General features: G+C 45.4%; 2 protein-coding genes and 1 long non-coding RNA gene across 3 annotated transcripts; 1 reads left to right on the plus strand and 2 right to left on the minus strand.

Moving 5' to 3' along the window:
- Positions 1-9,882: 9,882 nt before the first annotated feature.
- Positions 9,883-12,708, minus strand: LOC120655846 (60S ribosomal protein L3-like). The gene is made up of 6 exons (XM_039933812.1): positions 12,618-12,708; positions 12,362-12,466; positions 11,724-11,834; positions 11,083-11,387; positions 10,472-10,881; positions 9,883-10,375 (listed from the first exon to the last, which is right to left on the minus strand). Exons 1-6 carry the CDS (start codon positions 12,688-12,690, stop codon positions 10,117-10,119), a joined length of 1,263 nt encoding a protein of 420 aa, XP_039789746.1. The 5' UTR covers positions 12,691-12,708; the 3' UTR covers positions 9,883-10,116.
- Positions 12,709-16,519: 3,811 nt separating this feature from the next.
- On the plus strand, positions 16,520-18,168 carry LOC120654088. Its single transcript, XR_005666980.1, has 4 exons — positions 16,520-16,711; positions 16,783-17,192; positions 17,284-17,484; positions 17,564-18,168. It is a non-coding gene; the product is annotated as an uncharacterized LOC120654088 (long non-coding RNA).
- Positions 18,169-19,599: 1,431 nt separating this feature from the next.
- LOC120655847 (60S ribosomal protein L3-like) lies at positions 19,600-22,951 on the minus strand. Its single transcript, XM_039933813.1, has 6 exons — positions 22,816-22,951; positions 22,553-22,660; positions 21,887-21,997; positions 20,862-21,166; positions 20,251-20,660; positions 19,600-20,154 (listed from the first exon to the last, which is right to left on the minus strand). Exons 2-6 carry the CDS (start codon positions 22,635-22,637, stop codon positions 19,896-19,898), a joined length of 1,170 nt encoding a protein of 389 aa, XP_039789747.1. The 5' UTR covers positions 22,638-22,660; positions 22,816-22,951; the 3' UTR covers positions 19,600-19,895.
- Positions 22,952-23,442: the final 491 nt, after the last annotated feature.

Raw genomic sequence — 23,442 nt, forward strand, 5'->3', positions numbered from 1 at the left:
ACACGTTAGTCCAAGATCACACAATTGAGCAATAGAAATGAGATTAAAACTAAGTGCTTCTACAAACAAGACATTAGATATGGATAAATCTTTAGAGATTGCTATTCTACCCAAACCTAAGACTTTCCCCCTTGAGTTATCACCATAGGTGACATGTTCATGATCGCCGGGGTCTTCAAGAGAGGTGAACATGTTATCATTGCCGGTCATGTGTTGAGAGCAACCGCTATCAAGTACCCAATGTTTTCCACCGGCTTTGTAGTTCACCTACACACATGAGAATTCACTTTTGAGTTTTGGGAACCCAAACAAGCTTTGGGCCTTGCACATGTGTGACAAGAGCTTTTGGGACCCAAAGTTGCTTGGGGAGCTTCTTCTTTGACTCCTTAGCAATTTTGCCAATAAATTTGGCCTTCACCTTGCCCTTCACTTTACTCAAGAGAAAATGGTTATTTTGAAACATTGATGAGTAATTCTTAGGTAAAGTGGGAAGAGGACGTGATGGTAAGGTGCACTCCCTAGTGTGGTGCCCGGTGACTTGGCAATGTTGGCAATATAAACCAACTTCCTTGATGAAGCTAATCTTGATCTCCGGAGAAGGAGTAGTGCCTTGATTTGGCTCCGGAAATGAACCAAGACCTCTCTTGCCATAGTCACGTGCATTGTTGAAGAGAATTTCCTTGTGGATGTATTCTCCTCTTGAGAGCTTCTCCACACTACTCTTGAGGCTTGCTACTTGATCCATCAACTCCTTTTCCCTAGAAGGAGCAAGCTTGGACACAATATTAGTGGCATTTGCATTAATGAGTAGGTCATCACATGAGGTAGAAGCATTGACCTTTTCAATAGTTTCATGAGCAAAGTTCTCAAGACTTGGGTCAATTGCTTCATAGGCAAATTCAAGTTCTTGATATTTGTGAGCCAACTCCCTATGCTCTTGTTTAAGCTTTTTGTGGCTCTCTTCAACTTGCTTAGCAAGTACAAGTGACTCATTGTGCTTTTTGAGCAAGTCATTGTATTTGCCAAGCAAATCGGAGTGGGCAAGCTCTAACTTGGCATGAGTGCTCTCAAGAACTTTGACTTTGCCCTTTTCCTTCTTGATGACGGATGTATACTCATTAATGAGGTTAGTGAATTCATAAGGATCAAGCTCTTCATCACTATCATCTTCACTATCTACCTCACATACCTTGGTGTTACCTTTTTCCATTAGGCACATAGGAGGCGGAGGTAGTGGTGGTTCTTCATTGGTGAGGGCGATGGTGACGATGTCTTCTTCATCACTTGAATCTTCGCTTGATGAGACATCGGTCACCCATTCTTGTTTTTCCACCAAGAAGCTTCTCTTGGTGTGCCCTTTCTTCTTTGGGAAGAGCTTGGTCTTCTTGTCATGGCTCTTCTTCTTCCCAAGCTTCTTGTTCTTGTTCTTGTTCTTCTTCTCATCTTCATCATCGTTTGAATCATGGCGATGTTTGCCTTTGTTGTCCTTCTTTCTTTTGTCCGGCTTGGGGCAATCGGGAGAGATGTGGCCTTTTTCTCCACAATTATAGCAAGTTTTGTTCTTGACATCTCCCCATGACCTGAACATTCTTCTTTTGGGGTCAAAGTTGAAACCCTTCTTGTTGATCTTGTCACTCAAGCGTGTGAACTTTCTCATCATGAGAGCAAGTTCTCCATCATCTTCTTCATCGGATGAGCTCTCATGATGATCTTCTTCTTCATTGCTTGAGCTTGAATCTTGCTTGACCATCTTGAGCTTGCGGTGCTTGTTGGCCTTGGTTTTGAGAGCAATTGACTTGCTTGTTGTTGGCTCTTCGGTCATACCAAGGATACTCATTTCATGAGCGCGAATTTCGCCCACAAGCTCTCCCACTTCCATTGTATCAAGATTCTCCTTTTGAAGCATAGCATTGATAATATTGTACTTGGGCTTCGGAAGGAGCATGAGAATCTTGCGGTTGATGGAGCCACTATCAATTTTGGAAACTTCAAGAGCATTAATGTCCTTGACAATGACATTCAAGCGGGAATACATATCATTGCAATTTTCATTAGCAAGCATTTTAAAAGAATCATATTTTGCTCTAAACAAGTGATATTTTTGTTCACGGACTTTTGTGGAGCCTTCATGAATTTCAATTAGCTCTTTCCATATATCACTTGCTAAGTCCATGCCATTTACTCTAGCAAAGACTTCCTCACTAATGGCTTCGAAAATTGCATTTCTAGCCTTTGCATTCCATTTTAATTGCTCCGTGGTGGGAGTTTCGGTGAACCCGGTCTTTGTTGCCAACCACACTTCGGGGGCAATCGCATCAAGGTATGCGGCCATACGAACTTTCCAATAGGCAAAGTTCTTGCCCTCGAAGTGAGGCGGCGAACCTCCCATCTTGGCCATAGCTCTAGGCGGTGAAGCCTAATGATCCAAATGAGCAACGAGGCTCTGATACCAATTGTAAGGATCGATGGACCAAGAGGGGGGGTGAATTGGGCCTTTTTCAAATTTCTAAGATAGATAAAACAACCTTAACCTATGCAATGCTAGTAAGGCTCAATTCACCAACCGGCTAAACAAAGCTAACTACACAAGCTAACAAAGATAAGAAACTAAGCAAGGTATAGCTAAGCTATGATCTCTAAGGTCAAGCACATGAAAGAAAGCATGAAAGTAAGTGCTTGAAATGAAAGAGAGTGCAAGAGACAACCGGATTTTTCCCGTGGTGTCGATGTGTTGGCACACACCCCTAATCCACGTTGTGACACTCACTAAGAGTCTTGTCACCTCCCATGTCACCGAGACTTGGGCGCTCACTAAGAGTCTCCGTTCACCATCCCGGCGTGGTGGAGCTCAAGCCACGTACAATCTTCTTCTCCGGGCTCCCACAATCCTTGGCAAGCTCCGCGAGAAACACATCGATCACCAAGATCGTCTAGGTGCTGCCAAACACCAAGAGTAACAAGCTCCTAAGCCTTCACTTGACCTACACTCAGTTGGCCCTAGCTCAAGCACACTTGCAAAGGATGAGTTCTTCAAAGTTGAAGCACAAACTAAGCACTAGATCTTCTCTCTTTTGCTCAAAGCTCTTTCTCTTCTTCTCAAAGGTGGCCTCAGGTTTTCAAGGTGTCAAAAGGCAACTGAAATGAGCCAGGGGGTACCCTTATATAGAGTGGAGGAGGTCACATAGCCGTTGGAAGCTTTCTGCAGAAAAGCCGTGACCACCGGAAGAACTGACGGTATAGAAAATATGGGCATCGGTTCAACCGGTCTCTCTGTGTCAAAGAAGTAGCCGTTGGAGTTTTGACACGGTATCCACGCTTGCGTCATTGCACCGGTGCATGCTCCGTAGGGGCATCGGATCAACCGGTGCTGAAGAGGTTCACTGATCAACTCAAACAAGCGTTCTGGAACAAAGTACATCCAATGCACCGGTGCTTTGATTCTGAAGCGTCGGTTCAACTGGTGCTGAAGAGAAGTTGAAGTCCACCAAAATATGCTCCCTGGAACAAAAGACTCTCATTGCACTGGTGCTTTGATTTCAGAGCGTCGGTTCAACCGGTGCTGAAGAGAGGTTGAAGTCCACCAAAACATGCTCTCTGGAACAAAGGACTTTCATTGCACCGGTGCTTATCTTTTTGACCATCGGTTCAACCGGTGCTAAACTTGATTTCTGCCTTCATCCAGAGAAGATAGACCGACAGGTCATCGGTCCTTCCGCCATGCATCGGATGCTCCGATGCTAGGGCACCGGTTCAACCGGTGCTCCTGATTTTCTTTGTTTTCAGCTGTTTTGACTTGGATTTGAATGTGACTTTGATTGTTTCTTCTTCCAAGAGTTGTGTTGACTTCTATTGACAATCTTTTGCTATTTTTGAGTGAGTGTGCAAGATTTCTAAGGCCAACTCAAGTTTGATCAAGCTACTAACTCATGAACCCCTCTTAATAGTACGATCAAGAACTAGAAACTATAAAACCTAACTAAAACAAGTGTCCTTCAACTCCTTGTGACACTTGCGACTAGAAAGGTCCTTAATCTTTCAAATTGAGTCCTTGGTACGCATGATTGTTTTGAATTGAGGGGTCTCCTTTCATATTTCATATGAGACTAATCCAGTTATTGAGCTTTCCTTTAAAACACACGTTAGTCACATACGGTTGTCATAAATCACCGAAACTTACCATTAGCATCTATCGGCCTAGATGCGCTACAGCTCTACAGCCTCCTGAGGTGCTCCCTGAGGACAATGGTTAAAATTCTGCTTCAACCAAGCCGAGCTAACCCCTGAAGTCTTCCTATCCTTGACTCCCTCAGGTGGTTCTGGAGGTCGAATCCCAATGTGTGCCTCCACCATATCCCTCCAACCATCAGTCTGAATCATGCCGATCACTGCATTGCCCTCTAAAGGTAGCCCGAGAATCATCGCCACATCTTACAAAGTGATGCCGACCTCCCCGCAAGGTAAATGGAATGAATGTATCTCTAGCCTCCATCGGTCCACAAAAGCAGTCAGAAGAGGGGCATCCATAACTAGGAGCCCCGCACAGACAACACACGCAAGAGGAAGCATCCCGGCCCGGCGAAGGTACGGCACATACCGCTCATCCCACCGAAGTGGGGAGTGGGTACGTGCGCGGAGGGGCTGCAGCGCCTGATAGCATAGCAAACGAGTCGTTAGAGGGCAGGAAAAAATTATATAAATTGAAGTACTTGGTAAAACAAATACTAACCTCCCCACGGTCAACTAGGACGTGTGCTCGGTGCTTAGAGTCATAGAACGTCTCCAGTAGGGGGAACCTAGGGTGCGCCATCCTGTAGTGACAAATCAAAACGTGATCAGTTAGAACCAACAGAAAATGAACTCTATTTTAAATAATAAATATAGACGATCAATAAATATTATTGCAACAACGATTGTAGAGTAACAATAAACTCTAATTAAACTTGTATTGCTAATTATTATTCATACTAAGCACAAACCTGTGTTCTATGCCTTCTTCTCTTACTCGGGTTAGGTTGGGCCATTCTTTTTCTTTTTGATTTCTATTTCTTCTTACACTTGCACTGAAAACAAAATCTATGGCACTTGGAGCAACGGTTCTGGCTCCTGTCCTCATCGAAATCACCGGTGCCATAGTCCGCACTAGCCCGACCTTGCGACTCGTCCATGTCACCTTTGAGCCTTTTCTTCCGTCTCCTTCCTTTTTTAGGTTTCAATAGCGACACATCCGGCACGTACTCTAGTCCCTTGTACTCGGGCCATTGGGACGGATCGAGGTAAGGCTCAAAATTGGACTCCCATATGTTGATTGTGTTCGACCGAGCGTAGTACGGACTCAAATAAGTGGGGCTTTTGAAACAAAGTCCTCGAGCTTTACATGCCGTTATTAGGTGGGAGCATGGAAGGTGTAACAGCTGTGGTGTCATGCAAGTGCACTCGCCAGATCTGAGGTCCACTTTGTAATGGCGTCCTCCATGACTCTCTCTCCTCCAATATTTGTACCACCTGCACCTCTAACACCATAAATCATTCTTTCAGGGCCGTAAGGTGCTGCAAGTTGGTTCACTGATCTATCCTCAGCATCCTTCAGGTGTTCCTCCGCTATTAGTCCCCATTGTTCACCCTTATCCAACAAACTCTGGCCTTTACCCCATCTATCGATGAAGTACTCATTCAACTTCTCGAATGAGTACTCTACAATGCCTGCAACAGGTCTTGACCGAATACCCCTAAATATATTGTTTAATGACTCAGCGTTGTTTGTGGTCATGATACCGTATCGCTTCCCCCCTTCATCATAAGCAAGAGCCCATTTATCCTTGTCAACCATCTCGCCTTTCAGCTACTCCTTAGCCGTGTCATTCATTTCCTTCTCCAAATCTGCAAGTTTTTCTTCAAAAGCTTTCTCCGTGCGCACTGAACAAAGCAACTTTAGTTTCCCAATTAGTTCCTTCTTTTTCTAATGCCTCCACATGTTTGCTGCAAAGTGTCGCATGCACCACCAATGCACAAGAGGGGGAAATCCATCCATGTGCTCTTTAGCGCAGTTTAGGAGGCCATGGTGCCAGTCAGAAATCATACAAACTTGCTAGGAGGGACCCAAGACATACCGCCACACCAGCTTCATGTATCAGGACCAGTTGTCGTTGTTTTCTCCTTCGGTCAAAGCAAATGCTAACGAACTAGTTGTCTCTCTGGATCCACCGCAACTGCCATCATTAGTGTCCCCTTGTATTTACCCGTCAAGAATGTGGCATCCACGAGGATCACAGGTCGGCAATGCTGGAATGATTCAACACACTGGGGAAAGCACCAGAACACCCTTTGTAAAACGTGCTTGTACGCTCCGTTGTGAGGAAGCATCATGTTTCCCGTGTGTATGAACCATCTAATCCCTGTATTGTATAGGGACATGCCCATCAAGACTCTGGGCACCCTTGCATATGACTCTAGCCAATCTCCCCAGCAAAGAGCTATAGCATGCTGTTTTGCACGCCATACTCTCGATTACTTCACCCGGTAAGAACACATGCCGAAAATTGACTCCATAAGCGAAGGAACTGATGTGTCGCTGTCCTTCCGAACAATACCAAGAATGCGATGTGCTATGTAACGTGCCGTGCACTACGCGTGAACTTGCTTCGGTCTCGAGGATGCACATGTGTGAGGCTGTATAACTCTGGTGATTTTCCAGTGACCTGTGCCCCTAACAATCCATGACCATACACCCCATAGGCACCCCTGCTTGCATAGCACATCGTACTGTACGCTCTTGTCCGAATGAACCACATTAAATGGACGATGATGACGCACTGCATAATCAGCCAAGAAAAACTGCAAATCTGGAAGTGAATTGAACTTCATGCCCTTGCGAATCTCTGGACTGTCTCTATCAATTACAGACTTGTTTTCAAAGATATATGAGTCACAAATGGCTCTATGGATCCTACTAAGATCCTACTCGTTTTCAAAGATATATGAGTCACAAATGGCTCTATGGATCCTACTAAGATCCTTAGCATTTGAAACCGCCAGGACTTCAACGTGGGCTAGCTTCATCATGCGCAACTCTTCAGTGGTATAACTAAATCATGCCTCAGCATTATTAACAGCCCGACCCATTGCCCCATCCCTACACTCCTCATCACCACTTATTTCCTCATCACTAGGGCTGGATCCGTCGCCATCATCATTTTCCTGCTCTGCTTGGGGCGCCCTAGCATTACCCTCCGGTTCTTCTTCCCCAGTGGCTTCATCATCGTTCTCATCATCACTACTATCGTATTCATTGTCCTCTGAACCTAAAGAAACATCATCATCATCATCTCCAGCACCCATGTCATCCTCCTCCTCGAAGGTACCATTGTCGAAATGATCGCAAGCGACGGCCATATCATAATCCGCAACAAATTCACTAGCACAAGTGAGATTTGGGACATCTTCTACAACAGTTGACTCTTGAGTTATATTCTCAATACGAAATAGAATTTCATCTACTATCCCAACTGGTTCTTGTGATTTAGATGTACGGGTTATTTCAACAACAACCTCCCAACAAACCACATTTGCACGCGCAACCATATCCTTGTACTTCCTCCAATGCATCTCCGATTCCAATGTCAGCATAATATAATGTGCTCTAGCTTTACCGCAGTCAAATCTGCCCCTCATAGTTATTTCATCAATGCCACAAGAATGCTTTGAAACAACTCGGTCTACCAAATCATTGAACGATGGAGAACTATCGAAAAGTTCTACATCCTCTATCATATTCTCAAACTCTCCATTTTCCTTAACCATACCCCCGTGAAAGAACCGAACTAATTCATCCATGTCTAGGTATATTCAGAGATCTAAAAATATGAGACAAAGCCACTATTAATTACAGCAGCAACAAGTACTCTATAATACTATGTGCCTAAATATATCGACAGAAATGTGCTCATTAATCTTATATATGAAAAATCTAAGTTCAACAAATATTTACAGCCTACATCTGCTAATGCTTAAGTTGCTAAAGAAAAATCTTAGCTCAACTCATTTCATTTGTGCCCAAATCTATGCAAGCACCACAAAATTTCCAAGCTACTTAGTGCTTACTACAAGTTTTACGAGCATTCACATGATTAAAGAGGTTGCAGTGTGCAAACAAAATGAAGAATTACTAGAGTGTGCAGATGTAAAAATTCATGAACAAGTAGTTAATATTGGCATCACAAAGATATTATTTTTCCCTCTACTCAATCCTACAATACCTATTAATCGGTGCATGCACGTGCTACCTCACATCCAAATCGCGAGCAAATAAACATCTACATGTCATCCAAATATCTAATCATGACTACCTTATCAACTACAACACTTTTCCTTAAATCAAAAACCAAACCCTAATCACCATGAACCACAAATATCTACTAATGTGCATGGTTAAACGACGAAATAATTAGGGGAATACCTTCAGGGGAGGTAGGGGAATGATTCCCCCCACTTTACCCCCTCCAAAACGCCGGATTTGGAGGGCATCTGGGGGGCGACGCCGGCGGCGGCCTCTCTGGAGGCAGAGCGGTCGGGAGGAAGAGAGGGAAGAAAGGGGGGTGGGGGAGAGGGGTTGGCGCGGGCCTATGACATTAGCCTTGTCGCGCCAGCCCGCACGGCGCGACAAGACTAGTCGCGCCAACGCATGTGGCGCGACAAAGCCGAACACGTCAACGCCCACGTGGCGCAGGTCCAGGTCGCAGCGCCAGCATGGCACGCCTGTCGCGCCACCCGGACTGGCGGACAGAGGCTAATTGTCGCGCCAGTACGGATGGCGCGACTAAACGGGCTATGCCGTGTAAATAGAACGGCAACCGGGTTAAAATTAAAATATTATTAAAAAAGATTAAAAATAAAAAAATTCGCCAGCCAGCCTGCCCAGGCAGGGCCAGCGGTAGGTGCCTGGTCTGGCGGCGGCGGCCACTCCCTGTTAAGGCTCCGACGTGTTCTAAATCCATGCACCAGTGAGAAGAGGTATAAGGGATATTTCACATCCTGAAAATATGATAAAGAAAAGAGAAAAGAGGGAAAGTATACCAAATAGCAGTATAATTAAGTGGTTAATTTTTGGAGTTCTATTTTTACGATGATGATGTTTAGAATAGCAAATATGCGAAGTGCATTGTTTCGAATACTAAAAATACAATTTTCTCCTATCTGGCTAATCCACTCCACATCCACTGCTGATCCACACGACTGGTAATAAGTATAACGCTCCAAGACCAAGAAACGCCATCGAGACGAGAGGCTTTCGTTAATTCGTTCCAAGCAATGCAGCTTTGATAGTTGATCTGGACTCATGCTACGCCACTATGCTCAAATCACATCTTCTCTATTTCTAACTTTGTTTTCAACCAAAATTGATTTTTTGTTTTTACAATGCGCCCCTACCTCGAGCCAGTAGCCCAGCACGCAAAGTTTCGTTTGGTATGCTCCTTTCACTCCTACTCTGGTTCTGTAGCATAGTCTGCTCCTTTCACTCCTACTCTGGTTCTGTATCATAATCTGGAGCTTCCATGCATTTTCTGCAGAATATGGTGGCCATGGCGGCATATCGGCACCACACCCACACCCGTGAACCATTCCATTTTATGCACACAACCTGAACCCGATACCGGGAAAGCTTAACCCAGCGTGACGGGCCAATCGAGACAAGATGATCATGAAACTCTCCGCATTCAGAGCATCCATACGAAATAAGATGACGGAATAACATGAGAATAAACAGTCTCGCATCATGTCTCGTCTGCCTGGATGGGTGGGGAAAGAAATACTGAGCAATTTCGAAACAACGAATGGAACAATCGTCTCTTGCAAGTTCTCGCCGGACAAACCAAACAAATGGAACAATGGTCACCAAAACATTACGACTGGCAAATGCATTGCAGATATGCAGTGTTCCAGCAGGCATGCAACTTCCAAAATCGCACAAAGGGACTAAGCACAGGAGACAAATCCACAAATAAACTTGGAACAGGTTCTCAAACATCTTCTGCTACAAAATTTAGTACCGCAGGAAATTAGTATCTGGTAACAATTGAGGATGTTCGCAGGGGCGGAACAAGCACCACCAGCAGCAGAAGCTTAGGCCTTGACCTTGCCGTAGAACTTCTGCTTCTCGTCGGTGGTCTGGAAGCGACCGTGCCCAAACTTGGAAGATGTGTCGATGAACTTGAGCTTGATCTCCTCCAGGGCCAGCCGTGACGTCTGCTTCAACAAGGACTGGCGGAGGGTCACCACTCTCTTCTTGGGGCCGACGCAGCAACCCTTGATCATCAGGTAGTCGCCCTTCACGATACCGTAGTGGGGGAAGCCGCCCATGGGAGTGATGTCCTTCTCAGTCCTGCAAAGACCGGCCACTCAGTACCAAGAACAAAAAAGACACATGCAGCTACAATTTACAGAAATGTTTCTTCCAAGCAAGAGAACAGTACAGTACCTGTCAAACTCTGTGGAGGCATCATGGCTCTCCTGTCCAGCCTTGCCAATCTTGTAAACCTTCTTGTTCATCTCAGTACGGTGGTGGTAACCATTCTGACCAGCACGGGCAACAGTGTAGGAAACCCTAGCCGGATGCCAGGCACCAATACAGGCAACCTTGCGGAGACCCCTGTGGGTCTTGCGGGGAAGGCGGGTGACACCCCAACGAGTGACCACACCCTCATAACCCTTACCCTTGGTCACACCAATGATGTCAATCATCTCATCCTTCTGGAACACAGCGTCAACCGGAACCTCCTTCTCGAAGAACTTGTAGCCATAGTCCACCTTGTCAGCAATGGTACCGCCATTGACCTGAATCTCCATGAGGTGAGCCTTCTTCTGCTTCAAACCCTTCATCTTCCTAATCTGAAATACATGAATGAACATGATTACACAAGTCTGTAAACAGTGGTAGTATTCAACATATGTCCAATGAAACATTAATTGAGAAGAGACTAGTATATACTAACCGTTGACATATTAATTGATAGATTAAAATTAATTAGAGGGCAACATTGTTTCTATAACCATGGATGAGCAGAAGCACAGAATGATTTAGTTTCTTACCTGGGTGTGGGCAATCACGCGGATAACAGAAGCATACTTCTTCATCTTCTCAAGCTGCAGCTGAATTTCCTTCTTGCCTGCATCACTGTCATACTTTAGAGCATACTTAGTGAAAGCCTTCTTCTTGCTCTTGCACCAGTTCTTGTAGAACCTCCTCCTCACTTCCTCACTCAAGTGCTGTGCCCAGACAGAGTTGAGGGTGCGGAGGCCACGAGGAGTCTTCACATATGCCACAAGACCAACAATGACAAGAGGAGGAGTTTCAATGATGGTAACAGCTTCACAGGTTTCCTTCTTGTGGAGTTCTGCAGAACATCAGATAGGCAGAGCTGTTATCTTCACACAGTAACACATTTATAGGAAAGCACACTACTCTGGAAGTGCATGGTTCTTAATTGGGAGCTTTTGATGATACCTCAAAAGTAAAACAAGTTCGAGAGCAAGCTTTTTGTGCCTTAAAAAAAAGGTTGCACAACAGTCTAATGCACTTGACCTAGAAATAAATAAAAATTCTAACATTCATGGTATTTTGTTTAAGATACTGCTAGTTGTGGTCATGAAGATACCGCAATTCCTTTTCAGATTTGCATAACATAAATGTTACCGATTCAATTTATTAAACACAAAGAAGAAGGACGTACTGGATCCAGGCTTCTCGACCTCACGTACAATGTGTGTCATGCCAGCCTTGTAGCCAAGGAAGGCAGTGAGGTGGCATGGCTTCTTGGGGTCATCCCTGGGGAAGGATTTCACTGCAACAGAAGGGATATACACAATAGATCATCAGGTTATGGAAAAGTCAGGTCAAATATAAGCACCAGATCAATCAAACAGAGTAAAATAATCACAGCAGGTTCACAATTCACGATTAAATAATTCGAGTGTTGCACATTTTCAGATAGCACATGACGAAAATGCTGCATTTCACTTCTGTGGGAAACAGCCATACACTTCAAAAACTAACCCATGAAAACTAAAAGTAAGATGGTAAACTACATGAGCTTTCTTAATAAGAGGAACGTATAGGGCACTAACTTGGCATTTAAGTAAACAGAAGGCAAAAGCATGATTATATTAGAACGGCCACAACAGCAATTACAAGTTCAACGTAGGCAACCATTTCAACGACATAGGCTCGACCGACCCACAAACCTATCAATCTAATCGCCTAGAGTAAATCAGGAGTTGATCCTTCGAGCTAACCACTGTTCGAGCTAAACGAATCCAGGAACCGTGAAGAAACAAGAATCGGCGAGGAAAGTGAGAGATGCATGCGTACCCTTGCCCCGGTGGCGGGAGGCGCGCTTCCTGGGGAGGAAGCCGAGGGAACCGTGCCTCGGGTGCTCGAACTTGCGGTGCGACATCCTCGCCTCCTCCTCCTTACCTGCGGCACATCACAGCAAACACATCAGATCTGCCGCGAACACGGCAAGGGTGGCTCGATCCCGCGGCGGGGAAATGGCCACCGCCGACAAGCAAAGCAAATCCAGGAGAGGGGAGAGGGAGGCGGCGGCGGCGGCGCGTGGCTGGCTCACCTGTGGGGGGGTGGCGGCGCGGGAGGGACGGGTGGGGTGAGTGAGGACGCGGGCACGTAAACCCTAGGGCCATTTATATAACCCGGGCTCGAGGGTTTGGTTTGCGCCGGACGGAAATGCCCCTGGAGATGCTATGTGGTCTGGGCTGTTTCTCTGGCATTCGGGGCTGAACCTGTTGTGGGCTCTCTGGCCCAGTACTCTGTTTTCCTTCACATATCATTTTCCTTTAATTAATGCCCTTGTTTCGTTTTAAATTTTATTCCGTGGTATAAAAAGTGAGTGTTTTCAAGGAAATAGTGTCATAAACATATTTATTAAAATACTTTTTGTGGGATATTTTTTGGTGCATTCCTTGAATGACAGAATAATGCTTTTCGTGGTGCCAGCAAGCATTTCAGCAACATCGCAACAGAGAAATTAACATAGGTGAAATATAAGCATGGACAAAAGTGTTTACAATGGCGAAACTATCAATCATCTTACAAACATGTGATTATCTACTGTCTACACTTGTATGGATGGCTCAAATTCTGCCCATCCAGCACCGTTCTGAACGCGACATGGTACAGAATTACACACAGCTCAAACCCATATCTCAAGTTGAGAGGAGGTGTCTTGGCATCCCTGAAGCCTTGGAATGGGAAGCTGGAGGCTGTTGGCAAACTTGATGAAGTTTGGGTGCAAATCAAAGGAATTCCACCAAAATGGTGTGATTGGACCACAATAAAAGAAGTGGCTTCTAGCCTGGGCAAACTAGTTGAAGTGGACTAGTTGTCCCTGTTCAACAGTTCTTTCAGTATGATAAGAGTTAGACTGATGTGCAAAACCCCACAGACTTCAGCAAAGAATTGTGGGAATGAAAGATAGTTGTATCTACTTAATTTCAAAGCTGATGGTATTATAAAAGACCCAAAGCCGAGTGAAGGTGGAGACAAGGGTGATGAGGATGGTGAGGGAAGTGATGAAGATCTAGACAGTGATGACCTACTTGGGGAGGACCTGGGTGGTGAGAGAGATCCAACAGCCCCTACCCGAGATGGGAATGATGATAATGGTTAGAACACTACTAGCAATGGCAAACCTGGAGATAGCATTAGCTCAGGTGGCAACGGTAAATTAGGTGTCAATCCAGCTGGTTCTCAGAAGGGGAGTGTGGAGAAATGTTTGAAGAGGGATCAGGTTGCTGCAATTGAAGGGTTGTCTAGTTGCTCCAACCAGATTCCCAAATGTATCAACCTTCTTCAGGCAATGGAGAGCTGGAAGTACAAGAGCTAAGCTGTGAGGCTGAGGAAGACATGGAGTAGGGCTCAGTCAATGAGATGATGCAGCTTCCCGATGATTGGGTGTATGCTCTTTAGAGTAATTCAGAATCACAATATGAAGGACCCTACAAAGATGAGATTGCAACTGAAGACTTATTGGTGGCACCCAAAAGACAAAAAAGCAAATCCAAAACTTGGGGACCAATACAGGTTGAAAGGAGGAGTAAGAGGAACCCTAATGATACTAGGATTGCTCTAGAGAAGTCCCAAGACATCAAGAAGTGGAGCCCGCAAGATATCAAAGGTAAAAAAACCACACAACCTCTTATCCTACTTCAGATTTTGTTTCTCTAGGAACTACAATTTAGGATAAGAACCCTGGCTGTAAGAAAGTAGTCTCTACTATGGAGGAGTTAGAACAACAATGAGAGGTTACTTTAAGTGAAAATTGCAAACAATGTTGTGCTAGTCTTCAGATTTCTAAAGAAACTAAACTCAATAGTAGTACTACTAACATTGGGGAAGGGATGGAGATCCTATAACACCCATTGACAATATTATCTTATAGGAGCATGACTATGATCCTGAAGAGGTAAAAATAGTTGGTAAGAAAGTAGGTAGAAATAAATACAAAGCTAGGTTGAAATGATAGGTCCTTTTTGGAACATTAGAGGTTTAGGAAAAATTGGGTGAATCCCTACTCTTGTCAGCAGAATTAGGGACACTCATGCTGACTTTGTAGGAATAATGGAAACCAAGAAAGAAAGTTTTAGCCCCGGTTTCCTGAGGTCACAAACTGGGACTGTTCCATTTAGCTGGAATTTTTTACCAGCCATTGGCTCGGCAGGTGGTATCTTGGTTGGAGCTAATGCTGATCCGTACACTGTGGTAGTGTCAGATATTCTTTGTTTTTCTATGAGCATTATGATTATGGGTAAGAAATCTAGTTTCAGCTGGAAGTTAATTGTAGTCTATGGCTCCCCTTATGAGGAAGGAAAACAAGCCTTCTGAGATGAATTGCATTATGTGTTGAGTATTTACATCCATCAGGTTATTTAACTCCATGAGTAACCTAGGGTTTTGTCGCTTCTTCCGCCACCTTTGTTCATAGTCCTGGAATCTTGCTTCCTTGTCCCCCAATCCTAGGCAAGCACTGTTTGTTGTTCCTCATCTCTAGTCCCCGAGCTCATGCACAAGAAGCATCTCATGACATTTAGGATGGGGAAAACAGAGCTGGTGACCCCAGGGAGAAGCACAAAAGCGAAGACAAGAGACAAGCAGAAGAAAAATCCCGATGGATTCAAAGCAAGTTTTCCGAGGCTAACTTGCAGCAGTTGGTTGAGAAGTGCCTTTTGCAATCAAAAGACTTAATCCACTGGTGTAGTGCCAAAGGAGAGATTAATCCATCTGTTAGAGATGCAGAAATTGTCTTGTCTGCTTCTTTTGTGGAATACGACTTGGCTCTTCCAGCAAGTGATTTTCTTTTGGGTCTGCTATATTATTATGGGATCCAAATTCATCATTTGACTCCTCAGTCTATTCTTCACATTACGGTTTTTGTCCACCTTTGTGAAGCTTTTCTTGGCATTGAACCTTATTTTGAGTTGTTTCGGAGTTTGTTTGTTCTGACTCCTCAACCGTCGCACAAAGAAATTGAACACATTGGATGTGCGAGTTTGCAACTTCGACCTGATATGGTGGATAAGTATCTGGAATATCCTGCATTCATGATGATGCCATCTGAAAGGGAGATTAGTTTTTATATCGGGAATCCAGCCCCTGCTCTGCCCAAATGCTTTGATAAACCTCCCATATATGTGCGTGAGTGGATACAGAAGAATACTCTTGGCAGTGATGATCAAGTAAAGGAATTGTTGGATCTCATATTTTGTTTTCGGGAAATGAGAGTAATAGCGGCTTCTGTTGTATTCAATTGGACTCGGTGCAGAATCCAGCCTTCGCAGAGGCGGAATCATTTTGGTTTTCAATACGAGGGTACTAAGGATAGTTCCTGAGTCTCTGCAGAGCCGATGGAGCGGACCGAGGGATTGAGAAGAGTCCCAACTATATTTCCAGACTTGTATAGTGTCCCATATGTACCTCTTATTTTTCCGAGCTAGTAATCCTCCTTCTCAGGCATAGTGTTTTTTAAGCATTGTCATTTGCGACTACTTTATTGCATGTCCTAAGATTTGGGAGATACTGATGCACACTTATTGTCTTGTGCAGGAAAATGTGGGGGGGGGGGGGGGGGGGGGGGTTGGTTAAGAGTGACCCACCCATTCCAAACTCTGTTGTGCCAAAAAGCGGGAAGCTTGTTCACATACCGATAGTGATGGATGGCAATGACGAGGATGAGCCAGTCATGGAGGATGATCCAATATCGTCATCTGAAGATGACATGACCTTGGCTGCACGGTTTCAGGCTAGATTTTGAGGTCAGGCCTCCGGCCCGACAACTATCAAGTCTCCTGCTGGATCGCCCCGTTCAAGTGGACTAAATGATCCACCGCGTGGAGAGAGGACCGTCGTACGTGTTCAACGCATTGCGAGGTAGGGAATTGAGCTATGATCCATGTTGTTTTGACTTTTACGTTGTTTATATGTTGTCTTCTTCCTTTTCTGTAGTGCTACTGAGAATGTCGAGCCCCCGCAGGTTGGGGATGATAGCAATGTAGTCGGGGCAGAAACCATTGAGCAGCAGTCGGGTCTTTCAAGTGCATTGAATGTGCCTTCGATGTCCGGAACGACTGTGTCAAGACCAGTTGGCTCTGCTCCGGCGTATCGAGTACTGCGGATTCCTTCCAAGCTCGTTGTCAAATGGGCAAAAGTGTAAGTGTTCCTTACTTGTTTGAATTAATTTGTCCCGATACACCAATATGCTAAAGCATTTTTGTTATCAGGAATGTTGCGTCCCTTGGTTTGGCGGTGCCAAAACCAAAGAGGGTGCCAACAAGGGAACAGACTACTTCGTCCATTCCGGTGCCACCAACCACTCCAGCCCCCGAGCATGTGGGGGAAGAGCAAGTAAGATGCGCCAGGAGTCGAGGAGCCTGCAACATCCGTTGCTGCGGAAGATGTTGTGTTGGGGGAGGAAGAGGATGGCACTCGCGTACCTGGTGATGCTGCTGCAGTACCTCCGCGAGATAACCCTGTGCCTTTTGCAAGTGCTGGGCTCAGTGGTGGTGTGGGGGCATCTAGCTCTCGTGGTGCGCGACCGCTGCTGGGTGGTCACCATGATGATGACCTGGTGGGAATTGAAGCTTGTACAAAGATCCTCGAGGGGCAGCGGTGTGCACTTGCTGATCACCAGGTAAGGAGTTTTTTTTTTTGTCTTCTGTGTCTGTTGAGTACTTGTGACTGTTCCAGTTCTCAGACTTTTCATCTTTTCTTTGAATTTATAGCAAATCATTGAGCGATTCCGGCAGAGGTCCACTGAGACCAATAACATGAAGAAGGAAATTTCTCGAAAAACCGCATAGATTGGAGATCTGGAGGGTCCGTTGTATGCTGCTCAAGCTACTGCCCAGAATTAGGTTCTCAGAATACAGGACGAAATGATGAGTTGGCCAGGAGGAATCACGACTTGTTGGCTCAGAGCCAGAGTGAGTTGTTCCTCTGAGTACTTTTGTTGAATTCTTGTAATCTTTGAAAGCTTTTGCTAACTGAGTTGCTCTTTCTCAGAGGAAAGGGATCAGGCTTTTCGAAATTATGAGGCTTGTCTCTACCAAGTTCTCAACCAATGGAACAATGATTGATCTCCAAAACATCCCGAATGGCAAATGCATTGGAGATATGCGGTGTTCCAGCAGGCATGCAACTGCCAAAATCGCACAAACAAGGGACTACAGCTCAGGACACAAATCCACAGATAAACTTGGAATAGGTTCTCAAACATCTTCTGCTACAAAACTTAGTATCACGAGTATCTGGTAAGAATTAACGATGTTCTGCTTGGACAAAAGGATTTTCACACGAATTTTGAAGGAAAACATTCCGGAGGAAAGGAATCATGTCGATGCATTTGGATCAAAGGAATTCTGAGTTCCGTTCCAGAGGAAAGGAAGCCAATGATATGCACAACACTGGAAATAAAACATCAATTCCAACCGAAGAGAAGGAATCTCTGCTCATCTCTACTGACCCTGTCACATTTCTATCTCCTCCCTGGGATGTAAACAGATACAGACGGATATTACTGATATCGTATTTGTTTTAATATTTTTGTTTGAATATAGAGTCGGATACGAATAGTGTTAGTTTTTGCCGAATAAAATTATAATAGGTATCGATATCATAAAAATATAACCGGATACAGATCAGTTATGAATATTAAATATTCGGAATCGAATACGGATGGATAAAAATTCTATCAAACCGGATCAAATTCGAATCCAATCGAAAAATATATGTACTATTTACATCCCTAGTTCTCCTCTCCCACCACGGCTTGGGCGATGTATGTGGCCTGTGGCCATGTACTCCACCTTTGCTAGATCTAGCCGACATTATAGCTCTCGATTTCAGCAGCTAGGCCACTATCAAATTGATGGATACGGCAGATAGGATAGAGAGTAGCAGATTTTATAGCTGCCGGCCATGGTAAATAAGGCTCATGGCTGGATGTTGAGGATTTGGATTGAAGTTTTCTTTTGATGAGAGAAAACGACGAACGGCTCAGAGATGAAGGTACAAGAAAACCACGTGCGAAGGAGAAAATCATTTCGGTGATTATTGAATTATTACGGGTCCCATTCTTTTATTTTACTCGTAGGTCTAAGGTCTGCTAGGATAAGTAGAAGACGTAGTCATAAATTAAACGATGTACTAACCACTAGTAAGCATCTAAATCACACTAAGATGCAGTCTCTCGTTCCTTCCCCTTCTCTCGTGAGTGCTACAGTAGACCGAGGCGAGAGGGAGGGAGACACCGCGTCCGGGGCCGATTCCGGCGGCCTCCTTCTTCTCCGGAGGCCTCTCCGGCGCCGGAGAAGAAGGAGGGCGGGGAATCGACCGCCGGTTGTCCATATACCTAGATAGCTTGTAGATCTAGGGTAGTTAGGGTGCTTGTTGTCTCTTTGATGGCGAAGCTTGTAGTGCCGGGAGCAGCGGCGGAGATGCCAGAGCTCCGGCGGCGAATAATCTCTGCCTCCCGCCTTGAAGATGGTCTCCCTGTCTTCTCCGGGATGGCATTTGGGAGGTTAGTTGGCCTCTTCTTTTGCTCTGCCGGCAGATTGTCCTCGTTTTCTTCGTTCCTTTTTGGTCAGTGGAAGGGGGCGACGACGATTCCGGTGCGGCTGTGGTTTTGCTTCTTCTCTGATGCGAAAGGGAGGAAGCCTCGGCAACCCCCTGGGGGTTCTGCTTTCTAGGTCGTCGACTTCGTTGGCGACGCTGGTCCTGTGCCTCGCCGGGTAGCCATGGATGACAGCCGATGTGCGCCAGAGGGGGGATGTTTTGCGGCTATCCAAAGTTTGTCTCCTTGGTTTCCGGGTTGGTGGCTTCCGTGTCTTGGCCTGAGCTCGTCTTCTTCTCCAGTGGGAGGATGGTCGGCGAGCGGACCAGGAGCGCTGCAGCAGGCCTGGTGGAGCGTGGGAACGATTCCTTTGTTTCCTAGGGTGTTTGATGTAAAACAGGGGGGCTGTACTGTGCTTCATCTTAATCCATTGGGCTTCTTGCCCCTTTCGCCAAAAAAAAATCACACTAAGATGAAGCAATGCAAATTACTAATTTTTCGTTGGAGGCATGTGATGGTCTAACATCTTTCCAGAAATCCAAACAGCCTAAAGCTTCCATTCCTGTGTTTTAGAACCCTATAGTTTTTCACTTTTCGCTCTACCTCGTTCCTATGTTTTTTTCCCATTCCTCTGTTTTGCATTCCTTCATTTCAAACAGACCCTAAACTTGGAACAGGTTCTCAAACATCTTCTGCTACAAAACTTAGTACCACAGGAAACGAGTATATGGTAACAATTGAGGATGTTCCCAGGGGCGGAACAGCACCACCAGCAGCAGAAGCTTAGGCCTTGACCTTGCCGTAGAACTTCTGCTTCTCGTCGGTGGTCTGGAAGCGACCATGCCCAAACTTGGAAGATGTGTCGATGAACTTGAGCTTGATCTCCTCCAAGGCCAGCCGTGACGTCTGCATCAACAAGGACTGGCGGAGGGTCACCACTCTCTTCTTGGGGCCGACGCAGCAACCCTTGATCATCAGGTAGTCGCCCTTCACGATACCGTAGTGGGGGAAGCCGCCCATGGGAGTGATGTCCTTATCAGTCCTGCAAAGACCGGCCACTCAGTACCAAGAACAAAAAAGACACATGCAGCTACAATTTACAGAAATGTTTCTTCCAAGCAAGAGAACAGTACAGTACCTGTCAAACTCTGTGGAGGCATCATGGCTCTCCTGTCCAGCCTTGCCAATCTTGTAAACCTTCTTGTTCATCTCAGTACGGTGGTGGTAACCATTCTGACCAGCACGGGCAACAGTGTAGGAAACCCTAGCCGGATGCCAGGCACCAATACAGGCAACCTTGCGGAGACCCCTGTGGGTCTTGCGGGGAAGGCGGGTGACACCCCAACGAGTGACCACACCCTCATAACCCTTACCCTTGGTCACACCAATGATGTCAATCATCTCATCCTTCTGGAACACAGCGTCAACCGGAACCTCCTTCTCGAAGAACTTGTAGCCATAGTCCACCTTGTCAGCAATGGTACCGCCATTGACCTGAATCTCCATGAGGTGAGCCTTCTTCTGCTTCAAACCCTTCATCTTCCTAATCTGAAATACATGAATGAACATGATTACACAAGTCTGTAAACAGTGGTAGTATTCAACATATGTCCAATGAAACATTAATTGAGAAGAGACTAGTATATACTAACCGTTGACATATTAATTGATAGATTAAAATTAATTAGAGGGCAACATTGTTTCTATAACCATGGATGAGCAGAAGCACAGAATGATTTAGTTTCTTACCTGGGTGTGGGCAATCACGCGGATAACAGAAGCATACTTCTTCATCTTCTCAAGCTGCAGCTGAATTTCCTTCTTGCCTGCATCACTGTCATACTTTAGAGCATACTTAGTGAAAGCCTTCTTCTTGCTCTTGCACCAGTTCTTGTAGAACCTCCTCCTCACTTCCTCACTCAAGTGCTGTGCCCAGACAGAGTTGAGGGTGCGGAGGCCACGAGGAGTCTTCACATATGCCACAAGACCAACAATGACAAGAGGAGGAGTTTCAATGATGGTAACAGCTTCGCAGGTTTCCTTCTTGTGGAGTTCTGCAGAACATCAAATAGTCAGAGCTGATACCTTCACACAGTAACACATCTACAGGAAAGCACACTACTATGGAACTGCATGGTTAACATTCTTAATTGGGAGCTTTTGATGATACCTCAAAAGTAAACAAGTTCAAGAGGGAGCTTTTTGTGCCATAAAAGAAAAGGTTGCGCAACAGTCTAATGCACTGAGATGGTTATTCGGGATAGGGTCCGGGGTGGCACCAATTGAGGAGAAACTTACCCAGCATCGGCTGAGATGGTTTGGACATGTCCAACGAAGGCCTCCTGAGGCGCCGGTGCGTAATGGGGTTCTTGAGCGGGTCGATAATGTAAAGAGGGGTAGAGGTAGACCTAAACTGACGTGGGATGAGTCGGTTAAGAGAGACCTTAAGGATTGGAATATCTCTAAAGAGATAGCTTTGGATAGGAGCGCTTGGAGACTAGCTATCAATGTGCCTGAACCTTGAACTTATTTCTTTCGGGTTTCATCTCTAGCCTACCCCAACTTGCTTGGGAAAAAAGGCTATGTTATTGTTGTTGTTGTTGTAAAACAGTCTAATGCACTTGACCTAGAAATGAATAAAAATTCTAACATTCATGGTATTTTGTTTAAGATACTGCTAGTTGTGGTCATGAAGACACTGCAATTCCTTTCCAGATTTGCATAACATAAATGTTACCGATTCAATTTATTAAACACAAAGAAGAAGGACGTACTGGATCCAGGCTTCTCGACCTCACGTACAATGTGAGTCATGCCAGCCTTGTAGCCAAGGAAGGCAGTGAGGTGGCATGGCTTCTTGGGGTCATCCCTGGGGAAGGACTTCACTGCAACAGAAGGGATATACACATTAGATCATCAGGTTATGGAAAAGTCAGATCAAATATAAGCACCAGATCAATCAAACAGAGTAAAATAATCACAGCAGGTTCACAATTCACGATTAAATAATTCGAGTGTTACACATTTTCAGATAGGACATGACGAAAATGCTGCATTTCACTTCTGCGGGAAACAGCCATACACTTCAAAAACTAACCCATGAAAACTAATAGTAAGATGGTAAACTACATGAGCTTTCTTAATAACAGGAACGTATAGGACACTAACTTGGCATTTAAGTAAACAGAATGCAAAAGCATGATTATAGTAGAACGGCCACAACAGCAATTACAAGTTCAACGTAGGCAACCATTTCAACGACATAGACTCGACCGACCCACAAACCTATCAAACGAATCGCCTTGAGTAAATCAGGCGTTGATCCTTCGAGCTAACCACTGTTCTAGTAAGAACTACAATCATGGACAGGCTCACCTAAACGAATCCAGGAACCGTGAAGAAACAAGAATCGGCGAGGGGAGTGAGAGATGCGTGCGTACCCTTGCCCCGGTGTCGGGAGGCGCGCTTCCTGGGGAGGAAGCCGAGGGAACCGTGCCTCGGGTGCTCGAACTTGCGATGCGACATCCTCGCCTCCTCCTCCACCTTACCTGCAGCACATCACAGCAAACACATCAGATCCGCCGCGAACACAGCAAGGGCGGCTCGATCCCGCGGCGGGGAAATGGCCACCGCCGACAAGCAAAGCAAATCCAGAAGAGGGGAGAGGAGGGAGGGAGGCGGCGGCGGCGCGTGGCATGCTCACCTGTGGGGGGTGGCGGCGCGAGAGGGACGGGTGGGGTGGGCGAGGACGCGGGGCACGTAAACCCTAGGGCCAGTTATTATATATTGGCGCCGGACGAAAATGCCTTTGGAGATGCTAACGTGGTCTGGGCTGTTTCTATGGCATTCTGGGCTGAACCTGTTATGGGCTCTCTAGCCCAATACTATGTTATTGTTCACATATTATTTTTCATTCACTCTGTTCGGCTGGATTGTTAGCCAACTACAGTACTTTTCTTACACACCAAATTAGCACCGGCCACCAGCCACCAGCTAATCAGCAGTATTTTTCTCTTACAATAAATTAGCACCAGTCACCAGCCACAGCCAGCCAAACAGAGTCGAGTATATTTTAGTCGCTGTGAATTACGTCTCCAAATGGATAGAAGCCATGCCATACAGGGCGGTAGATGTCAAGCATGCTCGCAAGATGTTCCATGAGATTATCTTCCCAAGATTTGGAATATCAAGGATTGTAATAAGCGATGGAGGGTCGCATTCCATCGATGCAGCTTCCAAAGTTTCCTCAAGGAACTTGGGAGTGTGCATAACATCACAAGTTCCTAGTATCCTCGGACCATCAATCAAACAGAAATATCCAATAAGAAAA

The sequence above is a fragment of the Panicum virgatum genome, chromosome 1N (genome assembly GCF_016808335.1).
Source record: "Panicum virgatum strain AP13 chromosome 1N, P.virgatum_v5, whole genome shotgun sequence".
Classification (NCBI taxonomy): Eukaryota; Viridiplantae; Streptophyta; class Magnoliopsida; order Poales; family Poaceae; genus Panicum; species Panicum virgatum.

Coding starts and splice junctions, on each gene's coding strand:
- LOC120655846 (XM_039933812.1), bottom strand. CDS start 12,690: ATGGCCCTAGGGTTTACGTGCCCGCGTCCTCACTCACCCCACCCGTCC. Junction 12,467..12,617: donor GCGCCGCCACCCCCCCACAG/GTGAGCCAGCCA, acceptor GATGTGCCGCAG/GTAAGGAGGAGGAGGCGAGG. Junction 10,882..11,082: donor GCGTGATTGCCCACACCCAG/GTAAGAAACTAA, acceptor CATGTATTTCAG/ATTAGGAAGATGAAGGGTTT.
- LOC120655847 (XM_039933813.1), bottom strand. CDS start 22,637: ATGTCGCATCGCAAGTTCGAGCACCCGAGGCACGGTTCCCTCGGCTTC. Junction 21,167..21,886: donor GGTCGAGAAGCCTGGATCCA/GTACGTCCTTCT, acceptor GATGTTCTGCAG/AACTCCACAAGAAGGAAACC. Junction 20,661..20,861: donor GCGTGATTGCCCACACCCAG/GTAAGAAACTAA, acceptor CATGTATTTCAG/ATTAGGAAGATGAAGGGTTT.